Source organism: Eumetopias jubatus, unplaced genomic scaffold, assembly GCF_037043125.1.
Source record: "Eumetopias jubatus isolate StellerSeaLion01/CBP00866 unplaced genomic scaffold, mEumJub1_p1.0 scaffold_17, whole genome shotgun sequence".
NCBI lineage: Eukaryota > Metazoa > Chordata > Mammalia > Carnivora > Otariidae > Eumetopias > Eumetopias jubatus.
Window position 1 is genome coordinate 14,537,863 of NW_028274823.1, and position 23,979 is coordinate 14,561,841.

The following is a 23,979-nucleotide window of genomic DNA, read 5'->3' on the forward strand; positions in this document are numbered from 1 at the left end:
ATCCTGATCTTCTCATCTGTCCTGTGAGACCTGCTTTATTGTAATCTAAGCCCCATCTTGACAGAGGGCTCTTTTTAAAAATATTACAGATGATTCTCCTCTGGGCATGTAGGAGGTTCCAGCTTATACTTTAATTCCGAACAGTGGAAGTTAACACTTTCTCTCATCTATTTAGGTGGTTCACAGTGATGAACATCGATTTTGACTTCATTTATGTAAACATATACAAATACTCTTTTTTTTTTTTTTTAAAGATTTTATTTATTTATTTGACAGAGAGAGACACAGCAAGAGAGGGAACACAAGCAGGGGGAGTGGGAGAGGGAGAAGCAGGCTTCCCGCCGAGCAGGGAGCCCGATGCGGGGCTCGATCCCAGGACCCTGGAATCATGACCTGAGCCGAAGGCAGACGCTTAACGACTGAGCCACCCAGGCGCCCAACATATACAAATAGTCTAAGCAGTACAAATATCTTCCTGCTTTGTAATCTTGAAAATTTCAGAGTCAGCGGTGGGTTCACTGCAGTGTTGGGAGAGGATAAGATGAGGCCCTGCCTGGGGAGAACCCTCTCCAAGCCCCACGCTACCATGGAATGTTAGCCTGTAGACATTGAGTAGTCCTGCCTGCAGTGACGGAATGGGGAACATGCACAAATAAAGTTTGCATGATTTCATTTCTCCCAACTTCAGGAATAAAGTATGCTTGTTGGTAAGTTCTAGAAACCTCACAGGGTAGAGCTGAGTGTAGTGCTTTCTTTTCCCTGTGCTTTGCAAGAGATTGTTCAATGTGTTTGGGAATTTTAAGAAAAGGTAGTTAGAGAGGGGATTAATAATAGATCTCAAGGCAGAACTAAGAAATTAAAAAAAAATCTAAAAATTATGGTGATTAAGAAACACGGAGTTGTTCTGTCCTCAGCCAGGTATTGCCATGTGCATCCAGGTGCCCCTTTTTCTAGACGTAGCATTCCCAGCTTGGCTTCCTCATGACTGAATTTTGTCAAATCCGGTTTACCACACCGAGAATATTTATAATGAACATTTTTATAATATAGTTCAAGAATCCTTGGTTCATTTGTTTTTTTTGTAAACTTTTTTGAGGGGAGACTGATAACATATATGTAGGAACATACACCAACTTACATACAGTTTAAAAGTAATATGAAGTGAACATCATGTGTTTGCCATCCAAATCAAGAAATAAAAATACTGGTAGCCTGTTTTTAAAGAAACAGATTTTTCCTACATATATATCCCTGAACTCCTATAAATATACATTTTTTTCCCTAACTATATAATTGGAATTTTACTGTATTCATTTGGGTCTTGTTCTTTTTACTCTACGTTATTTTGTAAGGTTCATCCATGTTCTGTTGGGTAGCTGAAATTCATCCACATTCATGGATACATAATCTATTTGTTAAAGATTTTATTTATTTATTAGAGAGAGCGAGAGCACAAGTAGGCAGAGAGGCAGGCAGAGGGAGAGGGAGAAGCGGGCTCCCTGACGGGACTCGATCCCAGGACCCTGGGATCACGACCTGAGCCGAAGGCAGCCGCTTAACCAACTGAGCCACCCAGGCGTCCCCATAATCTATTTTATAAACATCTGAAAATGTGTTTATCCATTATGGCCCTTGTACATTTGAGTTATTACCAGTTCAGGGAAGTTCTGGAAATTCTACACAAACATTCTGGCAAATGAATCCTGGTGCACAAGGGCTTGCATTTCTGTAAGATAGAAGTGAAATCCCTGGCTCCTAGGATCTGTCTGTCTTCAGCTCCACTGGATAATGCCAGACGGGTTTTCCAAAGTGGCACCATCGGCTCATCTACCGTCTTCAGTTTGAAGTTCATCCATTGTCTTCTTGTTATTCTACAGACCTACCGACACTTGATATTATCATACTTGCAATTTCTTGCCTGTTTGATGGTGACTGTGTAGTAATATCTCAATGTGGGTTTCATTTGTGTTTTTCTAGTAGCTAGTGAAGTCAAGCACTCTTTTTGGTACATGTTTTGGAGATTTGGACTACTCTTTTATGGAGTTTCAAGGCTTTTGTCCATTTTTTCTGTTGGTTGTATGCTTTTTCTTGTTGTTCTTTGAGTTTCTTTTTATTCTTTTTTTAAGTTCTTTTTTAAAAAGTTTTTTTTAAGTTAAGTAGTTTCTACACCCAACGTGGGGCTCAAAATCACAACTCTGAGATCAAGAGTCACATGCTCCTCTGACTTCTTTTTATTCTTTATGGTGTCTTTTAATATGTGGAGGTCTTAAAATTTTAATGTGGTCAAATTTTTCATGATTTGGATTTTATATAGATTTTGTAAACATGGACCAGAGAGACTGTGGTCTAAATGTATTTTATCCCTTAAGTATCTGTTCTGTGTCACTCAGATTCAGATGTTTTATGCCCATATTTCACAGGTAAATGTTTACTGAAAACATCCCCTAATTCTTTGATTTTTCCCTCTCCCTCAAACGTATTACATAGATAGCTCTTTCTGAATTGTAGGTATGGATATTGGCTATTTTTTCTGTTTTACCTTGCCCAGTATTGTAATGGTAATTATAGTGGCTCCCTTCTTAGAGTAATGAGTTTGGTTCCACGCAGAAAGGGATGAGACCTCTTTCTCTTCCTTAAAGTGCTGAAAAGTTCAGTAATTTATTAAAAGTGGAAAGTAGACTCCTAAATTCTAGCTATCCATTTATGCACCTAGAGAAGAATTGGATTTTTACTGATTATTTTGCATCAGTACATTTTATTTCTTGAATCGTCAGGCGTCCAGTAATCTTCTGTCGTTCTTTTTCTTTCTCCCAAAGATCCCTCATGTCCATGATCCGGAAGCGATCCCATCCCAGCGGCAGTGGTGCTAAGAAAGAAAAGGCAGCTCAACCAGAAACAAGTAATTCTCAACCCCTTTGGTTTACTTTCAGTGGTTTCAGCCCAGGTTTTCAACAACACACACAGTCTTTGAGTTCTTTGACTGTGAACAGATTATCTGGGGAGAAATGTGAACCTAGCAGCTGATAAGAAGGAACAAGGTGATGGTCCCTGCCTTCATGTGGCTCCTTGTCTACAGCAGGTCACCTGTAATGTGCGATCTACTGGGATATGTCTTCTTTACAGGATGAGGTTCTCTCCAGGAGGAGGTATAAAGGAAAGAGAGGGAGTGATTCCAGGTGAGGGGTTTGGGGAAAGACTTTTTAGAGTTGATAGCAAGTGAACTGAGACTTGATCAAGCACCTGCTATGTACTGGTCTCGTGCTGCGTGCTGGAGACAGAAGACATAGAAGTGACATGAGAGGGGGAGGCAGGAAGTAAATAAGGACGATTACCTGGAGGAAGAGCACATGTTTCTAAGAGAGGAAGGAGAGGGACTGCTGGTATCAGGAAGAGATGCTTAAGCCGAGTAGTTTGGATTTAGGAAGTCAGGATGGGGGTATTCAGAATAAAAGTAGTTCCCATAGTGGGGCAACTGAATCAAAGGTCCAGAGTGGGGAAGGAGCTTGGCACATTAGGAAACGGAACAAAGGTTGGTATTTACTGGAACATGGGGTGCAAGAGAGGAAGTCTGAGCCAGATTCTGAAGGCTGTGGTCAAGATTTTGAAATGTATCCTAAGGACAGGAGGAGTTTTAAGTAGGGGTGTGACATGGTGAGGTTTGTCTTTTTAAAGCAGTCACACTGTTTGCAGCGAGAGGACAGGGAGCAGACTGCAGAGGAATGAGAGAGGATGGGGGTGGCTGTCCGTCATTCAGATGCACACGGCTCAGACGAGGGTGGAGACAGAAAAAAGTGTTTAAATCCAGGAGCAGCTCCGGAAGGTGCAATTCACAGGAGTCTGACTCGCTGGAGAGGGGAGAAGTCGAGGATAACGTGAACTGATGGAAGTGGAGGGAGAAGGTCTTCCTGCTGAGCAGAGGCATTGGCAGCCAGGAGTAGGGCTGGCTCACAGAGCTGCGGGTAGACCAGTAGAACCCACATTCAACTCAGCATGTTTGCTCAGCACCTGTTAGTTACAAAGCATGGCGGATTTGCCTGGTTCAAGCCCAGTCTGGTGTGGACTTCTTGGCCCCCTTTTCCTGCCCCCAGGTTCATCGATGCAGTCCAGCCACTTTCCTACCATTGGCAGGGTGACGTTCTCAGATCGATGTCCCACATCCTGTGACATTGCTGTGTTCTCACTGCATCACAGTAGAGTCCAAACCCTGTAGGCTGCTTAGCAGTGGTTTTCTGATGTTACTTCAGCCTCAGTTCTGTACGTCTGCTCTACCTTGTGGCTGGACCGTGACCTCAAAGCCCCCTATGCCCTTGCTCTGTGTGTCCTCATTCCAGAATTGCTCTGCTGCCTTTCCTCTGTTCAGAGCTTTCCGGGCAGGGGGCTCTGATTCCACGGCTCCTGTGTAGGTTCCAGGCTCTGCCCTCCACTTCCTCTTGTTTCTGAGGGTTAGCTCCTTAGTATTGGCTCATTGCTGTGCGTTGCGGTAGCATTTTGCTTCAGATTTTTTAATGTTCCCCCCCACCCCCAGCCTCTGATGTGTTTGGGGTTATTTCCACGTCTCTCCCCTGGAACTGATTGCGAGCTCTTTGAGGGCTTGCTCCTGCCTGCAAGTCTCTTGCAGCTTGCATGCACCTTCAATGAATCCAAGTTTAGACCTAGCCCTATCCTTCTTTGCCAAAAACGCACAGCACCATTACAGATGAAAGCTAGTTGATTTCATCTGTATAAATTGACTTTTGGTGCCTGCCTCCTACAACCCTTTGGAACCTATTCCTCTCATAGTCCTGCTGAAAGGGACATTCTGCTTGCCACAGGCATTGCAGGATTCAGAAGTCTTGTCTTTGGCGATTTGCAGGGTAGCCCTGAGCCTGTGTTACTGGCTTATAAGCCTTCCTGACACTCTAATTAAACTTAAAGTTTTGTTTGTTTCAATCTTGTTTTGGGACAATTGGTAAAGCTTAGAGGGTCAGGAGGGCAGTCAGAATAAAATGATATCCCCTTCTAAGTAAATGACATTATTAGCTTGTCAACCTCAACAGCACCCTTAAGTTTAAAAAAAAAAAAGTATTCTAAGCTTATTAACCCCAGTGTTAGAAACCATATAGTTTTCTTCATGAAAGTGATGTTTCATTTATGATTCATGATATGGGGCAGTGTTCTCTCCCTCATTCCTGAGCTGTTGGGTTGTTACCTGGGATATTTAAGTAGAGTTACTGGTACAGAAGTCACTCATGAGACTTCGAACTGAAGCCACCCTAAAACTGTACCGCCTTAAATGATATGGACCGTAGACAGACATGGTTGCAGCCTCTCTCTGTCTGGCAGGGTAGTTATTTATAGTGTCTTATTAACAGTTCACACTACAAATAGTTGTTGAATGAATAAATCAACAATGATTAAATGCATGATGAATGAATGCAGAGCATCAAACATTGGGGTTGTCTGTGACACTTTAGACTTCACATTTATAAGTAGGGACCAGTCTTGCTATCACAGTATTATTTTTTGTTAGCATCTTATGATGGCTTTCACTAGCTAGTTGGTATGCTTCTCAGAGCTGATGAATGAAGAAACTTTTATTGCTAGGGTATGGCTCTTAAAAAGTGTAATTGTAGGGGAAGGTCTGTGGAATATTTTAGACGTAGTTTTAAGGTCTAAATGTAAGAAATAATTGACAAATTTTGAATTAACAACTCTAATTTTGATAAGCATGCATGTATTGGACAAGTTCTGAGATTTTAGAGATATGCTTGCTGTTTATCGAATATTTAGGTCATTGATATGTTGACATTTTCTTACCTCAGTTTGCTAACCTGCTGAGTGGGGATAATCATAATCCGTATTTCATAGGGTGGTTGTGAGAATTAATGAGTCTCCTAACATGTGAAGTATTTAGCTTAGTAGCCAGCATATACTCAGATACTCAAAATGTTAGCTAAAAAAAAGAAAGACAGGGTTCCAACCACCCTTTGAGGGGCAGAAGTCCTCATTCAGCAGGCTCTTGTGATCATTGTAGTTAAGGAAATATCCTTAACTTTATGACCTTAGGTCCAATTCAAACTTATTCAACCATGATGTGTTCTTTAGAAATTTTTGTACATCATGGTGGCATAAGATTCTTTTTAAACGCCTTTTTAAAAATGTTAATGAAAGAGAAAAGTAATCCTGTGGAACTTAGAAATTCATTTTCGTTTCTTCTAGGTAATAAAAAAAGGCTTTATTGAGCAACAAGGTGATGGTTTTGTCTGTGGGTCTTTTCTTTGAGGAACGAACTTACTTTTCAAGTGGGTCTTAAAATTTAAGCCTCAATTAATTACATGTAGCTTTCTGATCTAAGACTGACCTTGAAGCACTAACTCAAAGAACATTTGATTTGATTTTCCTGTGGCAGTTCAGTGACATTGGACCTGTTGTCTTCATTTGTCTCTTTTCTTTAATCTCCAGTATCCTGCATATTTCCATTGTCCTTCTGATTACAGGCTTTTGTGAGACAATTACTAACTGCATGATCGCAAAAAGAATTACAAAACATGCCATGAGCTCTCTGTAGGTGATCCTTGCAGATTTATTAGAACCACTTAATAGTTTAGAAGTTCACATAGATTGCTTTTTGCTAGTTAAAAAACAGGGTCGGTGAGAGCGAAAGCTTGTGTAGCTAACCTAGCATTGCCCTTGTATTGTGCCCACGTAGGGAATCTGATAAGAGTGATTTCTTTTCCTTAAGACCAATTAAGCCTTTACATTTGGAAAAGACTAAGAAATTAAAGCCTGGTTTATAATCTGTACACAATACAGATAGTGGCACTTCTCTGAATTATCACTATGATTCTGGCAAGCAAAAATAAGAAACTACTTTAAATTCCTGTTATGTTAGATGTTGCAGCAGATTTGAATAGTGTCGACCATAATTCTCCATCTGTCTGCCTTAATTAGTTTTTGTATGGTGCATTTAATTGGGTTTCAGTCCTTCCTTACAGAGCGCTAATCTGTTTGTCGGCCTTGTTCCTGTTGCCATGCAGCTCTTCTCAAGTCTCACTCAAAATGGCAGGCTTTCTGAAAAATCAAATTTTTTTTTAGGATTTAAAAAAAAAAAATTCTCAGGAATAAATTCCATACCCTTACCATACCTGCACATTGCAGATCTGGGTTTTATCTCCCCTGACTTTGAGTAGGGTCAGCACAAGCACCATGTTGTGCATAATAGGTATTCAGATAAATTGAATGAGTGAGTGAGTGAATGAATGAATGAATGAATTTCTCTCCATAGTAATTTTCTTGTCTGTCTCCTTGTTGATGTTTGGGAGCCATCTGCAGAAGCTGCCCAAGAAAATGCTACTTAAGGGCACAGAGTTGATCAACCCACAGTTTTGCTTTCTTTCATTTACTGGTGGGTGAGTTCTGACTTCAGTGCCATGTTTCCCATGTTGCCTGGCAAAAGATGCTTTCTTGCCATCTGGATCTGAAAAATCCTGTTTGGGTATTGAGAACTTTTCATTCCCCACATTTTAATGGCCCATGAAGATGACAGGACTCTATCTGAAGTTAGGACTGTATTGGAAGACTTGGGTTGTACGGTGGGTGTAGTAGTGATCCCATCACTGTGGTGTTGTCAAGGTGAGGATGGTGGAACCTTCTGGATTCTTCTGGTTGCTCCCTGAGGCGTAACGTAAGACGAATAGCTACTCAGTGTTAGCGTGAAGTCCACGTCGTAGAAAAGAAGCCACGATGTAATAAGCCTCATTAGTGCAAAGCCTGACACTCCTGTCCCTTGGCTTGGGGACATTGTTGTGATGGCCTCCATTTAGAAACTGTCCTTTTGGACTTTGGCTATTTCTGCTCAAATAGCAAAAATATTAACAGCCATATAAAACCAAAAGTTTAAAAAGTCAGTCAGCAGGTGGATACTTGCTGAGTGCCTACCATATGCCCCATGTTGTAGAGGCTAAATTAGGCTAAACGGCCTAAAAGGAAGGTCTTCATGAGGTATTTAAACTTAAATATATTGGTTGCAGTGAATGAGACGGATATAAACATGAGATCTAGAATGGCATTAATGGTGATAAACGTTCCAGAAACGATTGAGGGCCTTTGGTCAAGCTGTTGTGCAATAGACAAATTTCATTATTATGATGAATAGCTTTAAGCCCACCTCAGCTACATTCATCTAATTCATGTATATTTCAACAGCATTATTGTTTTGCGGCAAAATAGCGCAAAGGTTAAACAATAGACAGTTGAAATTTTTTAATCAAATTTAATTACTTAATTGCAATCATTTCTGGGTGTATGTTTTCTTTTAACATTGACAATTTAAAAAGACTTGAAAAAGGTTTGCTTAAATGTTTCCTTCCATTGTGATTCCTAAACAAGGGATGGCAATTTAAAAATAGATTTTACGTATCTGCTGTTCATCTTCTGTCTGTGTATTTCTTCCAACATGTTAACAGATCTTTTTTATCTTTTACTTTCAAATGGGCTTTTTGATAGTTATTCCTTCTTTGGGATGATTTCTTTGACATAGGATGTTATAAAAATATCTCTGAGGCAAAGACGAATGAATATTTGGAGTTAGCTAGAAAGCTGGAGAAATTCAGGTCTTATCATTATGCCGACAAATGGAACCGAATCCACTTTAATTGTTTAACAGAGATGAGCCAGTATTGATTTCCAGGCTACAAATTATTAGACCTTAAATTTTATGACTCTAATTTTTATTTTATTTTCATTTTTATTTTATTTAAGTGGAGCCTAACGTGGAGCTTAAACTCAGGACCTGAGCTGAAATCGAGAGTCGGACACTTCACTGACTGAGCCACCTAGGCACCCCTATAACTCTAAGTTTTTAAAAAAACAGGTCTTTTATTAAAAGATTCTTTTAATAAAAAAAAATTGTGGCTACCTGGTAGCTGTTAACCTCAGGAAATTGTTTTGTGATGTCTTACGATTCTGTCTGAAAAGCGGCTGTGCTTAATTACAAAGTGCATCGGAATAGAAAGTAGCTGTTTTCTTGTAACATAAGATGATTTCTGTGTGTGTTCTTTGATAGCTGAAGAAGTCACGGATCTGAAGAGGCAAGCAGTTGAAGAGATGATGGATAGAATTAAAAAGGGAGTTCATCTTAGACCCGTTAATCAGACAGCTAGACCGAAGGCAAAGGTATGGAATGACTAAATGTTCCCCCTCCTGTGATGCTTCCTTTTTCAAGTGTAAAAGTTTGAAATTTGATGAAAGCGACATCAGGGCTGACTGTGAAATCTTAGGATAAGGCTAATGTGTCATAAAAGCCTCTACTCTTATACAGGCATGTTTCAGGACTCCTGTTTGAGCCGTAGTTAACCTAAATCCCTATAGAAAGAAAGTCCTGTTGTTGCAGGTGCTGTCCTCTGCTTGATATGAACTGCTACACCGAACAAATAATGATCATACCCTTTCTTTTCTTTAGTTCCTTTTGTGTAATTCAACAAGTATGGATTGAGTATCTCCTGTGTGCCTGGTACTGTATTAGGCCCTGGGGATAAAGCAGGAAACAAAAAAGACAAAAATCCTTGCCCTTCCTGAGGCTTCTGTTTCCGTGTGAGGGGAGGGGGGCCGGGTGGGCAGGTGGCATCGCATGATAGTGTCAGAACAGACTTAAGACAACTTTTGAAAAATAGGTTCGTATGATCTCATTATCTTTGCAAACCTGGTCCAGGCCGCTTCAAGGAGAACGTTTTATATATATACATCAGCTGCTGCCGCAGTGAGCGCCAAGATCTAGCAAAGCGCCTAGAGCCTAGTTCTCCCTTCTCTCGTAGGTGTGTCGCATCGAAATAGACCAACAATAGGGTTTTTGATATTTGTCTTGAAAAATGTTTTTTTTTTGTTTGTTTTCTCCCTGTCATAAAGCGTCAACGGATGGGTCCTCTTTCTTCTTCTTTTTCTGAACCAAATTTTAATGTTCTTTCTTACACTCATGGATGCTCCTCTTCACCTGCTTCAGGGGCCCCAAGTATCATGACTATTAAGTACAAATTCTGCTGGACTTTAGAAGTCACCACTTGGTCACCAGCAGGCAAGGTGGCCAGGCAGGGCAGGAGTTGTGTTGGGGGGCTGCCCGTGGAAAGGGGGTTGGAAAGAGGGAAAGAATACCCAGCTGCAAGAGTAGATTGATGTACAGTGAAATGGAAGCTCTCGCGGCTGCATGGAGTGCTGGTCGGCGCGAGTGCTCGGAGAGCAGTTTTCCAGGGGAGGGACGGAGTGCCCTCAGTCCGGCCCACGTGTTGCCGGTGTCTGGCGCCTGAAGTTCACGGCTGATGGAGCTGGGGCCAGACGCTACCACCCCCCCACTCCCCCGCTTCCCAGGCTCTTCTCTCCCAAGAATGGGCAGAGTGCCGGCCCTCTCCCACTCACAGGGTTGTCAGGTTCAAGTGGACAGTAGTGTGAGAACGCTTGAAAACGGGGGATCTCAGTGGAATCTTTGACGTAAATACATTTTTAAGACTTTCGTGTCACAACTGTTTCGGAATGAATCAGCCAAACCAAACAGACTAGAGAAAAATGCAATGTCACAGAGAAGCAAAATTAGTTTAGAGAGAAAAGTGTTGAAAACCTGTTAAATCCTAAGCGATCAGTGTTCTGTATGTACTTTCCTTTTCAGAGGATCACTTTGTCCTTCTTCCTTCTTGCCATGACTCTTCCAACAGTTACACATTATTTAATGTCAGTTCAGAGCTGGAGAACAGCTGAACAAGGAGCACTGGACTACTGGGTGTTTCACGGGTAACCATGCAACCATGTAGAGGTAGTGCTGAATGACCCGCTCAGTAACCTTGGAACAAGTGGTCACTGCATGCGCTACCAGACTCCCCGGCACAGGACGGCCGTGCTTTCCTGCCCAGGTCACAGGCTCCGGCCTGTAGGAGGCGCCTGCAGTCCGGAGGTGGTGGTGTGGCAGCACTGAGTGGCCTGGAGCCTGGGCGCTTGCTCAAACATCACAGCTTGTCCCCTGCACAGCGTACTTGCACAAGTCAGGCCTGCCTGGTGAACACTAATTTAACCGCATATTTTCTAAATTCCTGGATGTCGTCGTGGATACTGTTGTGGTTGTGATTAGTGTCTTGGAGCTTTGGACTGGCACCTGTGACAGGCACCTGTGACTGGCGCAGATGACACGTGTGTTTCCCAGAAAGCGTAGACCATGACAGTGGAATGTCTCCGTCCAATTTGTACCTGAGCAGCAGACCTCTCTCCCTCTCTCTCTCTCTCTCTCTCTCTCTCTCTCTCTGCCTCTCTCCCTCTCTTGCTCCCTTTCTCCCTCTTTCTCTCACGTCCATTAAAAAAAAAATGGGAACAGGATCTTATTCTTTTATTAGCTTTTGAGAGGAACGGGTTATAGGTCGCTATTGATCACTTCCCATCTCGATGAGAGAGAAATTAGCTTTACCTCTTCCAGGAATGAGAGGCCAGGGAGTTCCCTGTAGGGTCTCTCTCCATCTCTGTCCTTTGTGAAAGGAGGTGGTACAGGGTAGATCAGAGGTCTTTGAGAACCTCGTGCCAGATTTTCCCTTCACTAAGTTAGCCAAGGGATCCACAGAGACTCTCAGGTATTGTGGGGTGGGCGAGTGTTCCCCAGAGCTTCATTTCAAGTTATTTTGTTCATGGCATAGCCAGACGCCAGATTCCAACTGGGCTTGTCATCAAGACTCAAATACAACCTTTCTCAAGGTGCACCTTTCCTCACAAGTAAGACGGAGGGATTGCATGTGCACCCTCTAAGGCCTCTCTTACTGCTTCGGTGGCCAGTGATGCTAACATTCTCCTGTGAAGCCAGGCTCTTTGCTGACCCCTGCTCCTGACTCAGTGCTGTTATGAAATGCCTGAAACCAGACATGCCAGTCCCCTGGAGCTACCGGAGCTGAGAGACGTTTCTTCCCGGTCGCTTGCTGCCTGCCCTGCGCTGCTGCCTTCCCTCCTGCCCCTCGCTTGTGGGCACCCGTCCAGCTACGCTTATTGTAAAAAGTTCTGAATATTTGATGAATCCTTGAAGTCTGGTGTTTACCAAACCTTTTCTCTGTATGATGATGACAAGAAGTGACAAAATGGCATTTAGAAGATGGGAGCTTGATTCCTCTTGCTTTGACTACTTCCCCTAATTTTCTGTTTCGCCGTTACTTAGGAGCACTAACCTGTCTAATCTTTTTTCCTAACTGTAAGACATAGGCCTAATTTTTAAAAAAAAATAGTCAATAGAAGCTGCCAGTACTTTGCCATGTAAATATCTCTGTTTGGTATTTTTAAACTGAATTATTAATTGTGCTTTCTTTTTAAAATTGTAGCCAGAATCTTCAAAAGGCTCTGAGAGTGCCGTGAATGAGCTCAAAGGCATACTGGTAAGAATGGATCTTGGTTTTATTATTTAGTTTATGGGAAACTGAAAGAATATTTTTAAATCTATTTTAAGAATAATTGGTTTTGATGTGTTTTATTTTTGTTCACAATAATCCTTAATTCTTAGGATAGTTCCTCTTGATTGTGCCATGGACTCCTCCATCGGGCATGTTAATATGTGTTATGCATCAATACTCTGCTGTTTCTATTCTAGAAGAATGGTTACATCTTCACAAAATTTGTTATTTCCTGTTCTTGCCCTCCAGTCCTTGCCTGACAGCTTCAAGACAGAGTGACCAGATCTGAGGATGAGGGCATGCTTGGCCAGAATGGAAACACAGTAGAGTCTATTATAGGGATAGTGCTTGATTTGGGGGCGCAGAAGTAGAACTCTTGGTGCCAAAATGTCAATCTGAGCTCCTACCCAGATATGTTAGTATCAGGAATCAAGGTCACAGTCTGCTTTTCCTCGTAGTTTAAAAAATTATTTGATGATAAATTGGAGAATAAGATAAAAGTCCCTGTCCTTATGTTACTGATTTCATTTTCTTTCTTTTTTTTTTAAGATTTATTCATTTATTTTAGAGAGAGGGAGCGAGCATGGGGAGGGGGAGGAGCAGAGGGAGAAGGAGAGAGAGAGAATGTCAAGCATGCTCCCTGCTGAGCACGGAGCGCAAGGTGGGGCTCCATCTCATGACCCTGAGATCACGGACCAGAGCCAAAACTAAGAGTCGAGTGCTCAGCTGACGGCACCACCCAGGCACCCCATTACTCATTTCATTTTCTAAAGGTAACTCCTATCCATTGGAGAACAGGCCTAATGCCCATCTCCAGCTATTTTTTCTTCTTGCAAACTATGAGCTTTTGCCGACAGAATGAGTGAGTCCTGGCCTGTCCGACAGTTGCCATCAGAGACAAGTGCCTCACTTATAAAATGTTTCGGGTACTAAGAGCTCTATTCTTAGATCCTGTTACAGTCTCAATACCAGTTATTATGCACAGTAAGTCACCAAATGTGGGGGCGGAGGTACAGAACTAGTATCCTCGTGTTTGTTGTTAACGGTGCTAATTATGCATTGCATGTAGACATCCACATAATTGTGGTAAACAAAATTATTTTCATCAAGCATGGAACAGCAGACTGAACTCAGAATGGCTTAATTAGTTTGCTTTAGGTTTAGGTGAGTGGAATTAGTCCTAAAGAGAGATATAGCCTGGCTCACAGTGGTGGTCCACCTATGGAATAAAGGATGATGACCATTGAAAAAGTATGTGGTTATTATCTAATGGATTCTTTGAAGAGAAAACCTTGTTCTCCAGTGAGAACTCCCTATGCGGGGTTCTTTCGTTGTCTGCACATCAGAATGCTAATTCCTCTTCATGAAGATGCCCCAGAGTAGAGTTCTGATCATTAGTGAAAGAGTACACTGAGGTTGACTCTTTAAAAATTAGGTTTACTTGAACAGTCGGACGTCTGTCTGAGATACAGAGGGTACTTGATTAGCCAAGATAATCCTACTCCCTGATGATGCTGGGTGGTAACAAGTTTACTGAATTATAGTGTTGTTCTTAAAGATCACGTTCACTATCCAGTCATATTCAGTATAATTTTGTGCCACTTCAAGGAGAGAAATTTGCAGCATAGATTTTTGGGAAATAATTTACAAATTTAAAAAATTGTCAGAATTTCTTTCTTTTCTGCAAATTGCCCCCATCCTCCTCCCTCTGGATTTATCATTAGATTTCTGTGCCTTGTCTGGCATTAAGGTATTCCTAATAGCTATTAATCTGGCAATATTATAGCTTTGCATTAAGTTTTTTAAAAAGTGGAACTGAGGGTGCTGTCCCCTACTCTTCTTTGCCAAATGGCAACTCTCCAGTACCCCCGTAGAAGTTCCCTTTGAGGGATGATGGGTCATTTGGAACCCCCCAGTCACTTGGGGCCAAGAAGCCATACAACTCCTTGTAAGAGAGAGAGAGAAAGGAAGCCCCTCTTTGGTGGGGCTTTATTGGTGCTTCTTGCTGTCCTGCAGACTGTTAGGGTTGTCAGAGTTAGTCCCAGCAAAGCACAGGAGCGTGGAAAGCCTCCCAGAGGTGCACTGTGGTCGAGAGCCAGCACCTGCGCTGAGAGAGGCCAAGAAACCTAAGAAACCTCATGTTCAGTTCGACTGTAGAACAGAAACCAGGAAAACCAGCAGAAACTGGGCTTTTTGCTGAAAGTTAGCCCACAAGTAGAAACACGTCTCTGGTTTGGGATTTGGAAAATCTCACTCTGTTTGGATGTGGACACTTTCCAAGCCAATTGCTGTAGTTCCAGCGTCAACTGAACTTAATTTTCCAACCCTGTGTACACTGAATTTTTAGAAGCTGTATGTTTTGTAGATTTAACAAACTTACAGTTTATTTCTCATGGTCACACAAGGTTTTTTTTGGAGGTTTTGGAGACTTCCCAATCACCCCAGTCATGTAAAAGTCACTCTAAGTGGGAACAGCGATTTCTGAAGAATAAATCCATACAAATTAATCTAAAAGTCTCTTTAAAGTTCAGTTGCCTCTAAATCAAATAAAAACAACCTCTAAGAAATTCTCTTTAGGTTTTTCCCGAACATCCTCAGTTTTTCAGAGGGAATCATCCAGTAGTTGGTTTTGCCACCGACGATTAGATCAGTTGGTGTTACAAACATTCAGCCAACATGGGGACTAAGATTGAACAGTGGTTTGGGAATCAGAAGAGCTACGTTCAAGTCCAGCCCTGTCACTGACTTACTGTGGGGCCCAGCCGAAACCCCAAGGCTCACTGAGTTTGAATTCTCTTCTCTGTAAAGTGAAGGAATTCTGTGTACCGCATGCCTTCTAAGTGAATTTCTGATTCTCAGACCTTATGACTAATACATAAATAGACAATTTAGACAGTCTTGGTACTTTATCAGCTGAGCTCCTTGATCATTTCAACTGAGAGTCATGTAGAAATCTTTCTTTTCTCCGTAAGTGCCTGCATATTTAAAGTTTACTCCTGTGTTAGCTGAATCGGTCACATCAGTCAATGGATGGAGAAAAAAAGTTTGAGATTCAAAGATGAGAACTTGGAAGACGGAATCTTTCAGTATCAGGTGTGATGAGAGGGTGGCTCAGCACCATCAGAATATGGGGGAATTAATGCTGTTATTCAAGTGAAAAGTTGAGATTATGGTGAGAGAGAAATTCTTCCTCAAAAGGTGCAAGGCGTATGTGTATGCTCGTGTACACAGACACAGACCTCTTTCTTGAATTGACTCCAGCTGTTGGGAAAAATCAAAGAATGTTCTTGACATTCAAACAGTGTAATAGTTTCCTGTAATAGCAACGGCCTTACATTTTTCAAATATCTGTTTACAAATGATACAGCTGGTAAGTTTTAAAAATTGCAAACATGATTTGGGGATAGTTTTTCCAATACATTTTTTCAAATTTGTCTTAATTGGCTTAGTTCTGTTTTCTTTATCTTATCAGTCTTGATCCTATTTTAGTATTTAAGTCCTTGATGAGCAGGTACGGATCTGCATTAACTGTCACATAAACCACATCATCCCATTTTTTAAGTTATAAAATAAGCTGTTACATATGTTACATGTAATGTGATTTTCCTTTGAATATATTTTATGAATTTTTGCAATAAATGAAAAGCAGGAAGAGATCCTTGGGGGGTGGAATATCGTATGCTTGGTTACAGTATGAGCCCTATCTGCGTGTTTTATTTACACACTGATCTTAGCTGGGCAGCTGATAGCAAAAGAGTACCATCTCCTCATCTTGTTAGTCAGCCCCCTCCCCTGCCCCATCCCCACAGGCTGTTTCTCAGAGCCTTTACCCAGTTAGGGAAGAAGCCTTTCTAAACAAAACATAATAACCTGTATCATGTGAGATTTGTAACTACCTAATATTACAAGCTATTGTTTTTGTTTTATAGGCTAAAGAAGAAACATGAGTTACCATTTTTAGCCAGTAGAATTCTTAGAGTCCTTCAGGAAGTTGGCAGGGGAGGCAGGAGCAGGGTTAAGGCAAACCCAAAGGGAGCTGAGGTGAGAAGGCTGGCCTGGTTGTTAGCCTTGGGGGACAGAAGCTGCCTCTGATTGTGGCATGAAGTCTGGCAAGTTATGCCAGACTTGAGGTTCTGACTTGCTGACATCCAGAGATTGTGGATCTCCTGGCTTCCCCCCTCCCCAAGCACGTAGCCCAGCTAAGGAAGGCCATTTCAAAGAAATAGTGGGCATTTCTTTTTTTTTTTTTTTTAAAGATTTTTATTTATTTATTTGAGAGAGAGAGAGAATGAGAGGCAGAGAGCACGAGAGGGAAGAGGGTCAGAGGGAGAAGCAGACTCCCTGCTGAGCAGGGAGCCCGATGTGGGACTCGATCCTGGGACTCCAGGATCATGACCTGAGCCGAAGGCAGTTGCTTAACCAACTGAGCCACCCAGGCGCCAATAGTGGGCATTTCTTATGAAAGAAAACTGGACCCCTGGTAATGGTGCAGTGCTGAATCCTTACATACCGGATGAGAAGTGTGTCACCCAGCGTTCTGTACAGGCACTTGACGGGTCCTGGGAGATAGAAAGCCATAGTTCTCCCTCCATAACAGGCTTCCCAGAGGAGCCAGGGCCGGGAGCCACCGCCTGGGTCTTCCTCCGTTGTCTTGAAAGTCAGTACCAAGTTCAGCAGGTGCACGGCTGTATGCCATCTCTTGTTTCCATCAGTATCTTCTGGGCCCTGGATAATACATTCACTGCCTCCTCTGTTAGGAATATGGAATTACGATGCCGGCCCTTCCTTGGTGCCCTGGGTCATTGTAACCCTTCCTCCTTCACAATGAAGTCAGGGGGTGCTCAGGGCAGCCCTTCTTTGGCCAGGCTGCAGGAGAGTGTCCTGTGTCTCCTGTGGCACCTGCCACACCATGCCACCAGGTGTGGAGCTAGGGTCATTCTGAAGACTCAGCCACACACTTTCAGTGCCGCGAGGATTTGGGTTCAGTAGCTCTTGGCTGCTGTGTCAAGAAAACCTTCGAAGGTGAGTTCACTGTATGCTTCTCTTCTCCCCACGATCGATCAACATATATCCGAATCTTCACCGTCAACTAGCAGGTACCTTCCCACCACTGAGTTTCACAGTTAGCTCATCGAGACGGGTTCTTGTACTGTTCTCTGGATGTGAAAGCTAACATCTGACACCCTCAGTAGCATCTTCTTAAAAGATCCAACACTGTGTTGTTGAAGGTACACACATTAAAAAATAATCTATATATAGATACACAGCAGATTCATTCTGTTTCCTAATTCCATTCAAATTCTGGTAATGTTTTGCTGGTTTGATTTTTATATTCTTTTGTATATTGTATTAAGACATTAACCTTTTTGTTTTTGTTTTTGTTTTGTTTTCACTTTAGGGGACACTTAACAAATCCACTAGTTCAAGAAGCTTAAAATCCCTTGACACTGAAAACAGTGAAACTGAGTTAGAAAGGATTTTGCGTCGCAGAAAGGTGACAGCAGAAGCAGATAGCAGTAGTAAGCTGGTTTGAATTCTCCGCGGTTCTCCTCTTCCTCTCTGAAACATCTGCCCTTAAGTCCCTTTCTAACATGAAGTGATCTTTTATAATTATTAATTTTTTTAATGTGAGTGAGAAGTATTGGATTAGCAAAGGCACTTATGGATAGATATCTCATTAGAAATTACGTATTTTTGCTTATTCATATGTTTGTTTATTTATTTGCAGTTAATCAAGGTTTTAGAGATTGGGCTTGCTTGAGGCAAGATGCCCCCATGTACAGATACTTAGAATGGGCTCTGACAATAGTGTAGCAATGAGAACAGGCTCTGGATCCAGACCGTGTGAGTTTGAATCCTTGCTCTGCCATTTACGAGCGGCTTGCCCTTCAATTGCTCAACCTCTCTGTGCCTCAGTGTCTTTATCTGTGAAATGAGGGTAATAAAAGCACTGGCTCATCAGATTATTCTAAAGATTGAGTAAGTCAGTGTATGGAAAGTGCTTAGTAGTGTGCATGGCACCAAGTCAGTGCACAGGGATTAGTAGTCAGAGTGGGAATCACGTATCATTTACGAATGCAGAGGCATCGTCTTTATCCTTCATGTGTACTCTGTTCATTGTCTCTGCATACGAGAAATGGCAGCTCTGTTACCAGCTGGAAACAACTATCTGAGCAAGTCTGGAGCTCAGAGACTGGGTCATGATGTGCAGGTATGAGACCTCAGAACTAACTTTGTATGTCTTCCGTTTTGTTTTTTGTTTTTTTTTCCCATCCGCTTGGTCACGGGAATTAGCAAAAACCCATATGAGCTTTTTCCCTTGTGGCCAGGAGGCTGGCTTTGAAAAACTACTCCAAAGTAAAATTAACCAGCAGCCGTAGCTAAATCTTTTAGATTTAGCTGAATCTTTTAGACTCGGTTCAGTCAACTCCAGTTGGTCCGTTTTAACAGTTTAAATTTGCACTGAGTCATGTTTACCAAGTTTAAGTTGCTAGAATAGGAGGGATTTGGGTTTTTGTTAATCAAGCTCTAGTTTCCATGTAGGGATTTTACTGAGACAATTTAGTAAATTGGTTCTTTGTACTGGAAGCAGCAGAATAGCAGCCAAACCTTTATTATAAAAAGTTGAAACTTCTGTTTTCTTCTTTAAAAAAAATCAGCCATTCAGGTTTTAGTTTGGTCTGGAAATTCTGCTGTTAGTATCATAGAAGAATTCCTTCCCCCAAAAAATAACCACCTCTCAGGAAAATTAAGCTGTGCTGTAAGAGATTTTTTTTTTCTTAGAATTGCTTTATAAGCATTTACCAGCCTCCACAATGAGCCATTGTTCCTGTTGTGACAATCACTTCTTGCAACATTTCATCCTTGGAGTATTCATATAGCCATCATTATTGTTTAGGACTTGGTGGATCCCATTTTTGTTCTCTGTCATTTACATTTTGTATTTTGTTCCTGTGGAAGCATTCTGACTTCACTCGTGAACTCGGTCAGATGTACAGCGCTATTTCAGAGTTAGTATTCAATGGGAGAAACCAGGAAACATTTTCATTTTAGTCAAGATGGGAATTTGAATATTTCAGAGAATGGAGAAAGAAAGGAACACACTGTACAGGCATGGTTGAGAATCTTTCATTTTATTTATTATACCTCACAATATATAAATATTCAATGTATCGTTTGAGGGATATTACAATAAGGTATATAGTCAATAGAATCATAGGTATTTGGATAGAGAAACAAGAACTCTGACAGAGTTTAGAGGAACCATCTTGGGGAGAGTGACTTGTAACTGAGTAGAAATTTTCTTTTGAGCTCCCTAGTAGCCAAAGCAAAAAAAAAAAAGGGGGGGGGGTGAGAGGAGGAAACAAACTTACAAACTCTATCATCTAGAAAAAGAAATCATACTTTTTTTTTTTTTTAGATGGTACCACTGTTTTTCTAGCATCGAACTATTAGAGGTATTTGCCAAATAAACCTTTTTATAAGGGTCATGGAATGACAAAGTGAAAATCCAGGAGAGGTGGGGGGGTGGGTGGGGTAGGGGGAAGGGAGTAAGAAGCTAAAGTTAGCACAGCTGCACCCTGCATGGTGGGAGCAGATTACAGAGATGAATTTGATAGGTTTATGGCCTCAGGTACACTTGAATCTCTTGAGATTTTTTTCCTTCTGCACACAAAGGCCTATGGGGAAGCTAATGGAAGGTCACAAGAGTGGAGAAAGGAAGCATGGTGAGAGAGGTGGGGACAGCCTAAGCTTTGCAGACAGCCAATCCCAGGATAGTTGCTATCTCCCTCCAGGGCCAGTGAAGTACCTTTCTCTTTAGTTTCTCTTATCAGACCTATCTGATACTTGGGGCTCCTGGCCTACCGAGCTGACATTTCAAAGAGCAGCAAGTACCTCTTGGAAAACACTGGACAGCTTAAACAGGATGCAATAATAATAATAATCTTAAATATTATGTATTTTTATTTATTTATTTTTTAAAGTTTTTATTTATTTATTTGACAGAGAGAGACACAGCCAGAGAGGGAACACAAGCAGAGGGAGTGGGAGAGGGAGAAGCAGGCTTCCTGCGGAGCAGGGAGCCCGATGCGGGGCTCGATCCCAGGACCCTGGGATCATGGCCTGAGCGGAAGGCAGCCGCTTAACGACTGAGCCACCCAGGCGCCCCTGTTTCTTTTGGTATGTAAGAAAAATCAGAGCTCGGCTCAGCTCACCCACTCCCTGTCCTTTGTAGAGGGCCTCGTTTACAGAAGAGGAAGTGGGCGTTGGTGTTTTCAGAAGCAGATCTGCTTTCGTACAAGGACAGATTGCATAAAGCTGTCTAGCTTTGTAGTCAGCAACTGCCCAAGGGCAGAATAGAGCGGCTCAGAAGCAAATCTTGAATTCAACTTCGTATTTTTTCAGGATCTTTCTTGATCTTCCAGCTCTTCTCTCTTCACTCCCACATCCCATGCACCAGGAGGCTTGTCCTAGGTGGGAGGGGAAAGGTCTTTTGCATCAGGATATTCAGTGATGTCACAGGCTCCTCGCCCAGCTGCTAGAAGTGAAATAAAGGAGGAAGGCAACTGACTGACGTTTTGGGAGCTGTTGCTTCCCGCTGGATCCAGAGGGGCGGGGGGTCTGTGTCTCCCCCAGGGAGGGAGGCCGTGGGAGGTGGGAACACAGAGCGGCAGAACGGTTGCCCAGCCCCTCTTTCCGGAGGTTTTGAACATCACAGAACTTCAGTTTGGGAGCTGATAGGTTATACTGTTGGGATACGTCAGACACATTCACATGCAGATGTGAGGAAAACATGGCAGAGTTTAACATTAACGACCAAGGATCAGCTAGCATTTTGGATTGTGCCCCCTACTGCCCTCCGTTTTAGGAGATGATCTGACACTTGTGAAGGAATAAGACTCCCAAGTTATGTCCTCTTTACAGTGGTACCTCTCAAGGTTGTTCTCCAGCTTAATTTTATCCATACACATTTACGACTTAGTACATAAATACGTTTTACAAAAATTTCTTCTGAGGTTTCAAGGAAGACATATTGGAATCTTGCTTTGGAAAAAGCTGGCTAGGGTAGGGTCTTTCTGACTAAAGATAGAAAACAAGTAACGGAAGAACTTTGCTTCAGGGCCTGGGAGTTTTGGATTGGTACGCCAATAATTTCAGTAATGAGCCCTATTACAGTCATTTAGTCCGATCCCAAAGAGCAGAAAGGTCCAAAAGATAAACAGCCAAACTCTTTGCCACTTAATTTTTAGAATCCTGTGTCTGTATTTTAACAGGAAATAAATCCACTTACTTCTCAATCACATTAAAATGAAAATGTTCATAAAAGCCGTTAAATGCTTAAGAAGCCTTCAGGAGCCTTTTTAAAAAGAGCCTTTTGACATTGTTCCATTTGCTGTTTAAAACGCAGAGCTGAGTTTTGGGAAGAATTAACTCTTGAGAGGCCAAATGGTTTAAGTAGGGCTGTCAGAAAGCCATGCTCTGAGAAGAAAAGTTTTCACAATTCCGGTATTAATAAGGACTCTGGTCAGCGAGGGAGCCATGGCTTGGGTTTTTGTGCTTTCTTAAAGGTCTGTACATAATTTCTCAGCTTGGTCCTGGTGCACTGAAAAGCAGTAGTACCCCCCAAACGGAGCATATTTCTAACAGGAACATTTTCTAGCATGCTCTCGAAATTTTAACAAAACCTGGCCTTCTCACTTCCTGAGAGATTTTCGGCTAATCTGTTTTTCAGTACCATATTAATAAGCATTGCACAGAATTATTAAACTTGAGGTATGTGTTTGGTTTTAAGGTCCAACCGGGATATTAGCCACCTCAGAGTCCAAATCCATGCCAGTGTTGGGTTCTGTATCCAGTGTAACAAAAACAGCCTTGAACAAGAAAACTCTGGAGGCAGAATTCAACAGCCCGTCCCCCCCAACACCTGAGCCAGGTGAAGGGTCGTGTAAATTGGAAGGATGCACAAGTTCCAAGGTTACATTTCAGTAAGTAATGATGCTCTTTACTAAGTAAGTGTGTAGAAGAATCTGTGATGACTAAACTGTGTGTTGCTTTGCTTTATTCCTCTTTAGAGAGATTTTGATCGGGTTAGCCAATAACTATTCTTCTTCCTTTGTTTTATGAGCCAACTTGTGATTCTGGGCTCCTAGTTTAGAGGTCTTATTCTGATCCAAAGCAGATACAGGTAAAGAGAATTCCTTCCCCTAAATTGGTTTGGTAATCAGGTTCTTCTTCCACACACAGAATTCACCTGGATGATAATTACTCAGCATCACAAGACACTTAATCATTCTTTCAGGATTAAATGCTTGGATCATCCCTCTTAATGATTTATGAGCAGTCAAGGAAGATGCCAGATCTTCCAGAAGATGCTAGATCTTCCAACGTACTTTGAAGGGGACATTTTTAGAACCTTGCTTCCTGATCCTCAGTGAAAGATGTGCCTTAATACTGCTCTCTCTTGAGAGTGAAGAGATGCTACTTAAAAACAGTTCTCGTCGAAGACTTGCTTTGGGAAAGTGGCACTTTGTCCAAGAGTTAATCTTGCTGTTGAATGTGTTTCAGACAGATCTGGTGGAGGGTCAATTTGTTTTATAACAGAGGCAAGCTCTTTTTGAAATTAGTCTAGTTTTACTGAAGTTCTCTTGCCAGGGTGTCAGCTGGTTTGCCGCTTGAAGAAAAGGAAGAGGTGAGACAAATCAGGTCAGCCGAATATTGTAATCATGGTTAATTAAAACCTCTGACTTCCTGTTCTCTCAGGAGAGAAAGAACCCCCCCCCTTTTTTTTTGTAGCTCTATCTGTCTTAGTTTAAAAGGTGAAGCCTGGACAAACGAAGTTGCAATTCAATTTAGATCTATTTTTGCCAACTGGTATTTTCTTCCGCTCTTGCATTTCTCTCCCTGGCCCTATTAACTTTTTCTCCCCCTCTTTTGGAATGAATGGCCTTCTTTCTTGATTTACAGTTTTATCTCATTTCATTGTGTTTAATTAAAAGCACACTTCCCCTGTGGTCATGTGTTTCCTTTCTTTTGACTGGAGTCATTTGAACAATTCTAACAGAAAGATGATCTATATTCATTCTTCATCTTTCCTATTAAATTTGTTTAACACCTAATTTGACATCAACAGTCTGGCTACATCTGAACCAATATCCAGACACAAAAGCAATTTGGCTGAGACAGGTTAGTTGCTGAGAAATGCTTCAGTGTGCGCGTATAGATTTTTTTCCCTTTACCATTTTATACAGATAATCTTAATCAGAAAATACTGCAACTCCTTCCTCCTTTTGTCTGTCTTTTATTCTCCAAAAGTAAGTGGAAATTACATTTCCAAGAAAGGAAATGAAATAATTGCAGGCCCAAGGTCTGCAAAATGTGTGTTGAATTGACAGTGAAAAGGATCCGTGTGTTGACAGACACAGTTGTTAGATGCCATAAAGGCCTAAGTGAAGCTCAATTTATTTCTCGTCTTGCTTGTTCAATGACTGCTTAAGAGACACATTTCAGTTTAATTTAGCTACTTAAAGCACTAATACAAATACTCGGTGCCGCTTTATTAACTTTTAAACTTTGTAACCCAATGCTTGATTATTCGGTT

General features: G+C 41.8%; 1 protein-coding gene across 1 annotated transcript in view; it reads left to right on the plus strand.

The window, feature by feature from the left end:
* The window catches only part of SHTN1 (shootin 1), a 102,513-nt gene that overhangs the window by 63,505 nt on the left and 15,029 nt on the right, over positions 1 to 23,979 (plus strand). Inside the window, exons 12-16 of the mRNA XM_028121747.2 lie at positions 2,817 to 2,899; positions 9,044 to 9,153; positions 12,312 to 12,365; positions 17,779 to 17,899; positions 22,174 to 22,366. Of these exons, the coding sequence (XP_027977548.1) occupies positions 2,817 to 2,899; positions 9,044 to 9,153; positions 12,312 to 12,365; positions 17,779 to 17,899; positions 22,174 to 22,366 (561 nt within the window). The remainder of the gene's footprint in view (positions 1 to 2,816; positions 2,900 to 9,043; positions 9,154 to 12,311; positions 12,366 to 17,778; positions 17,900 to 22,173; positions 22,367 to 23,979) is intronic.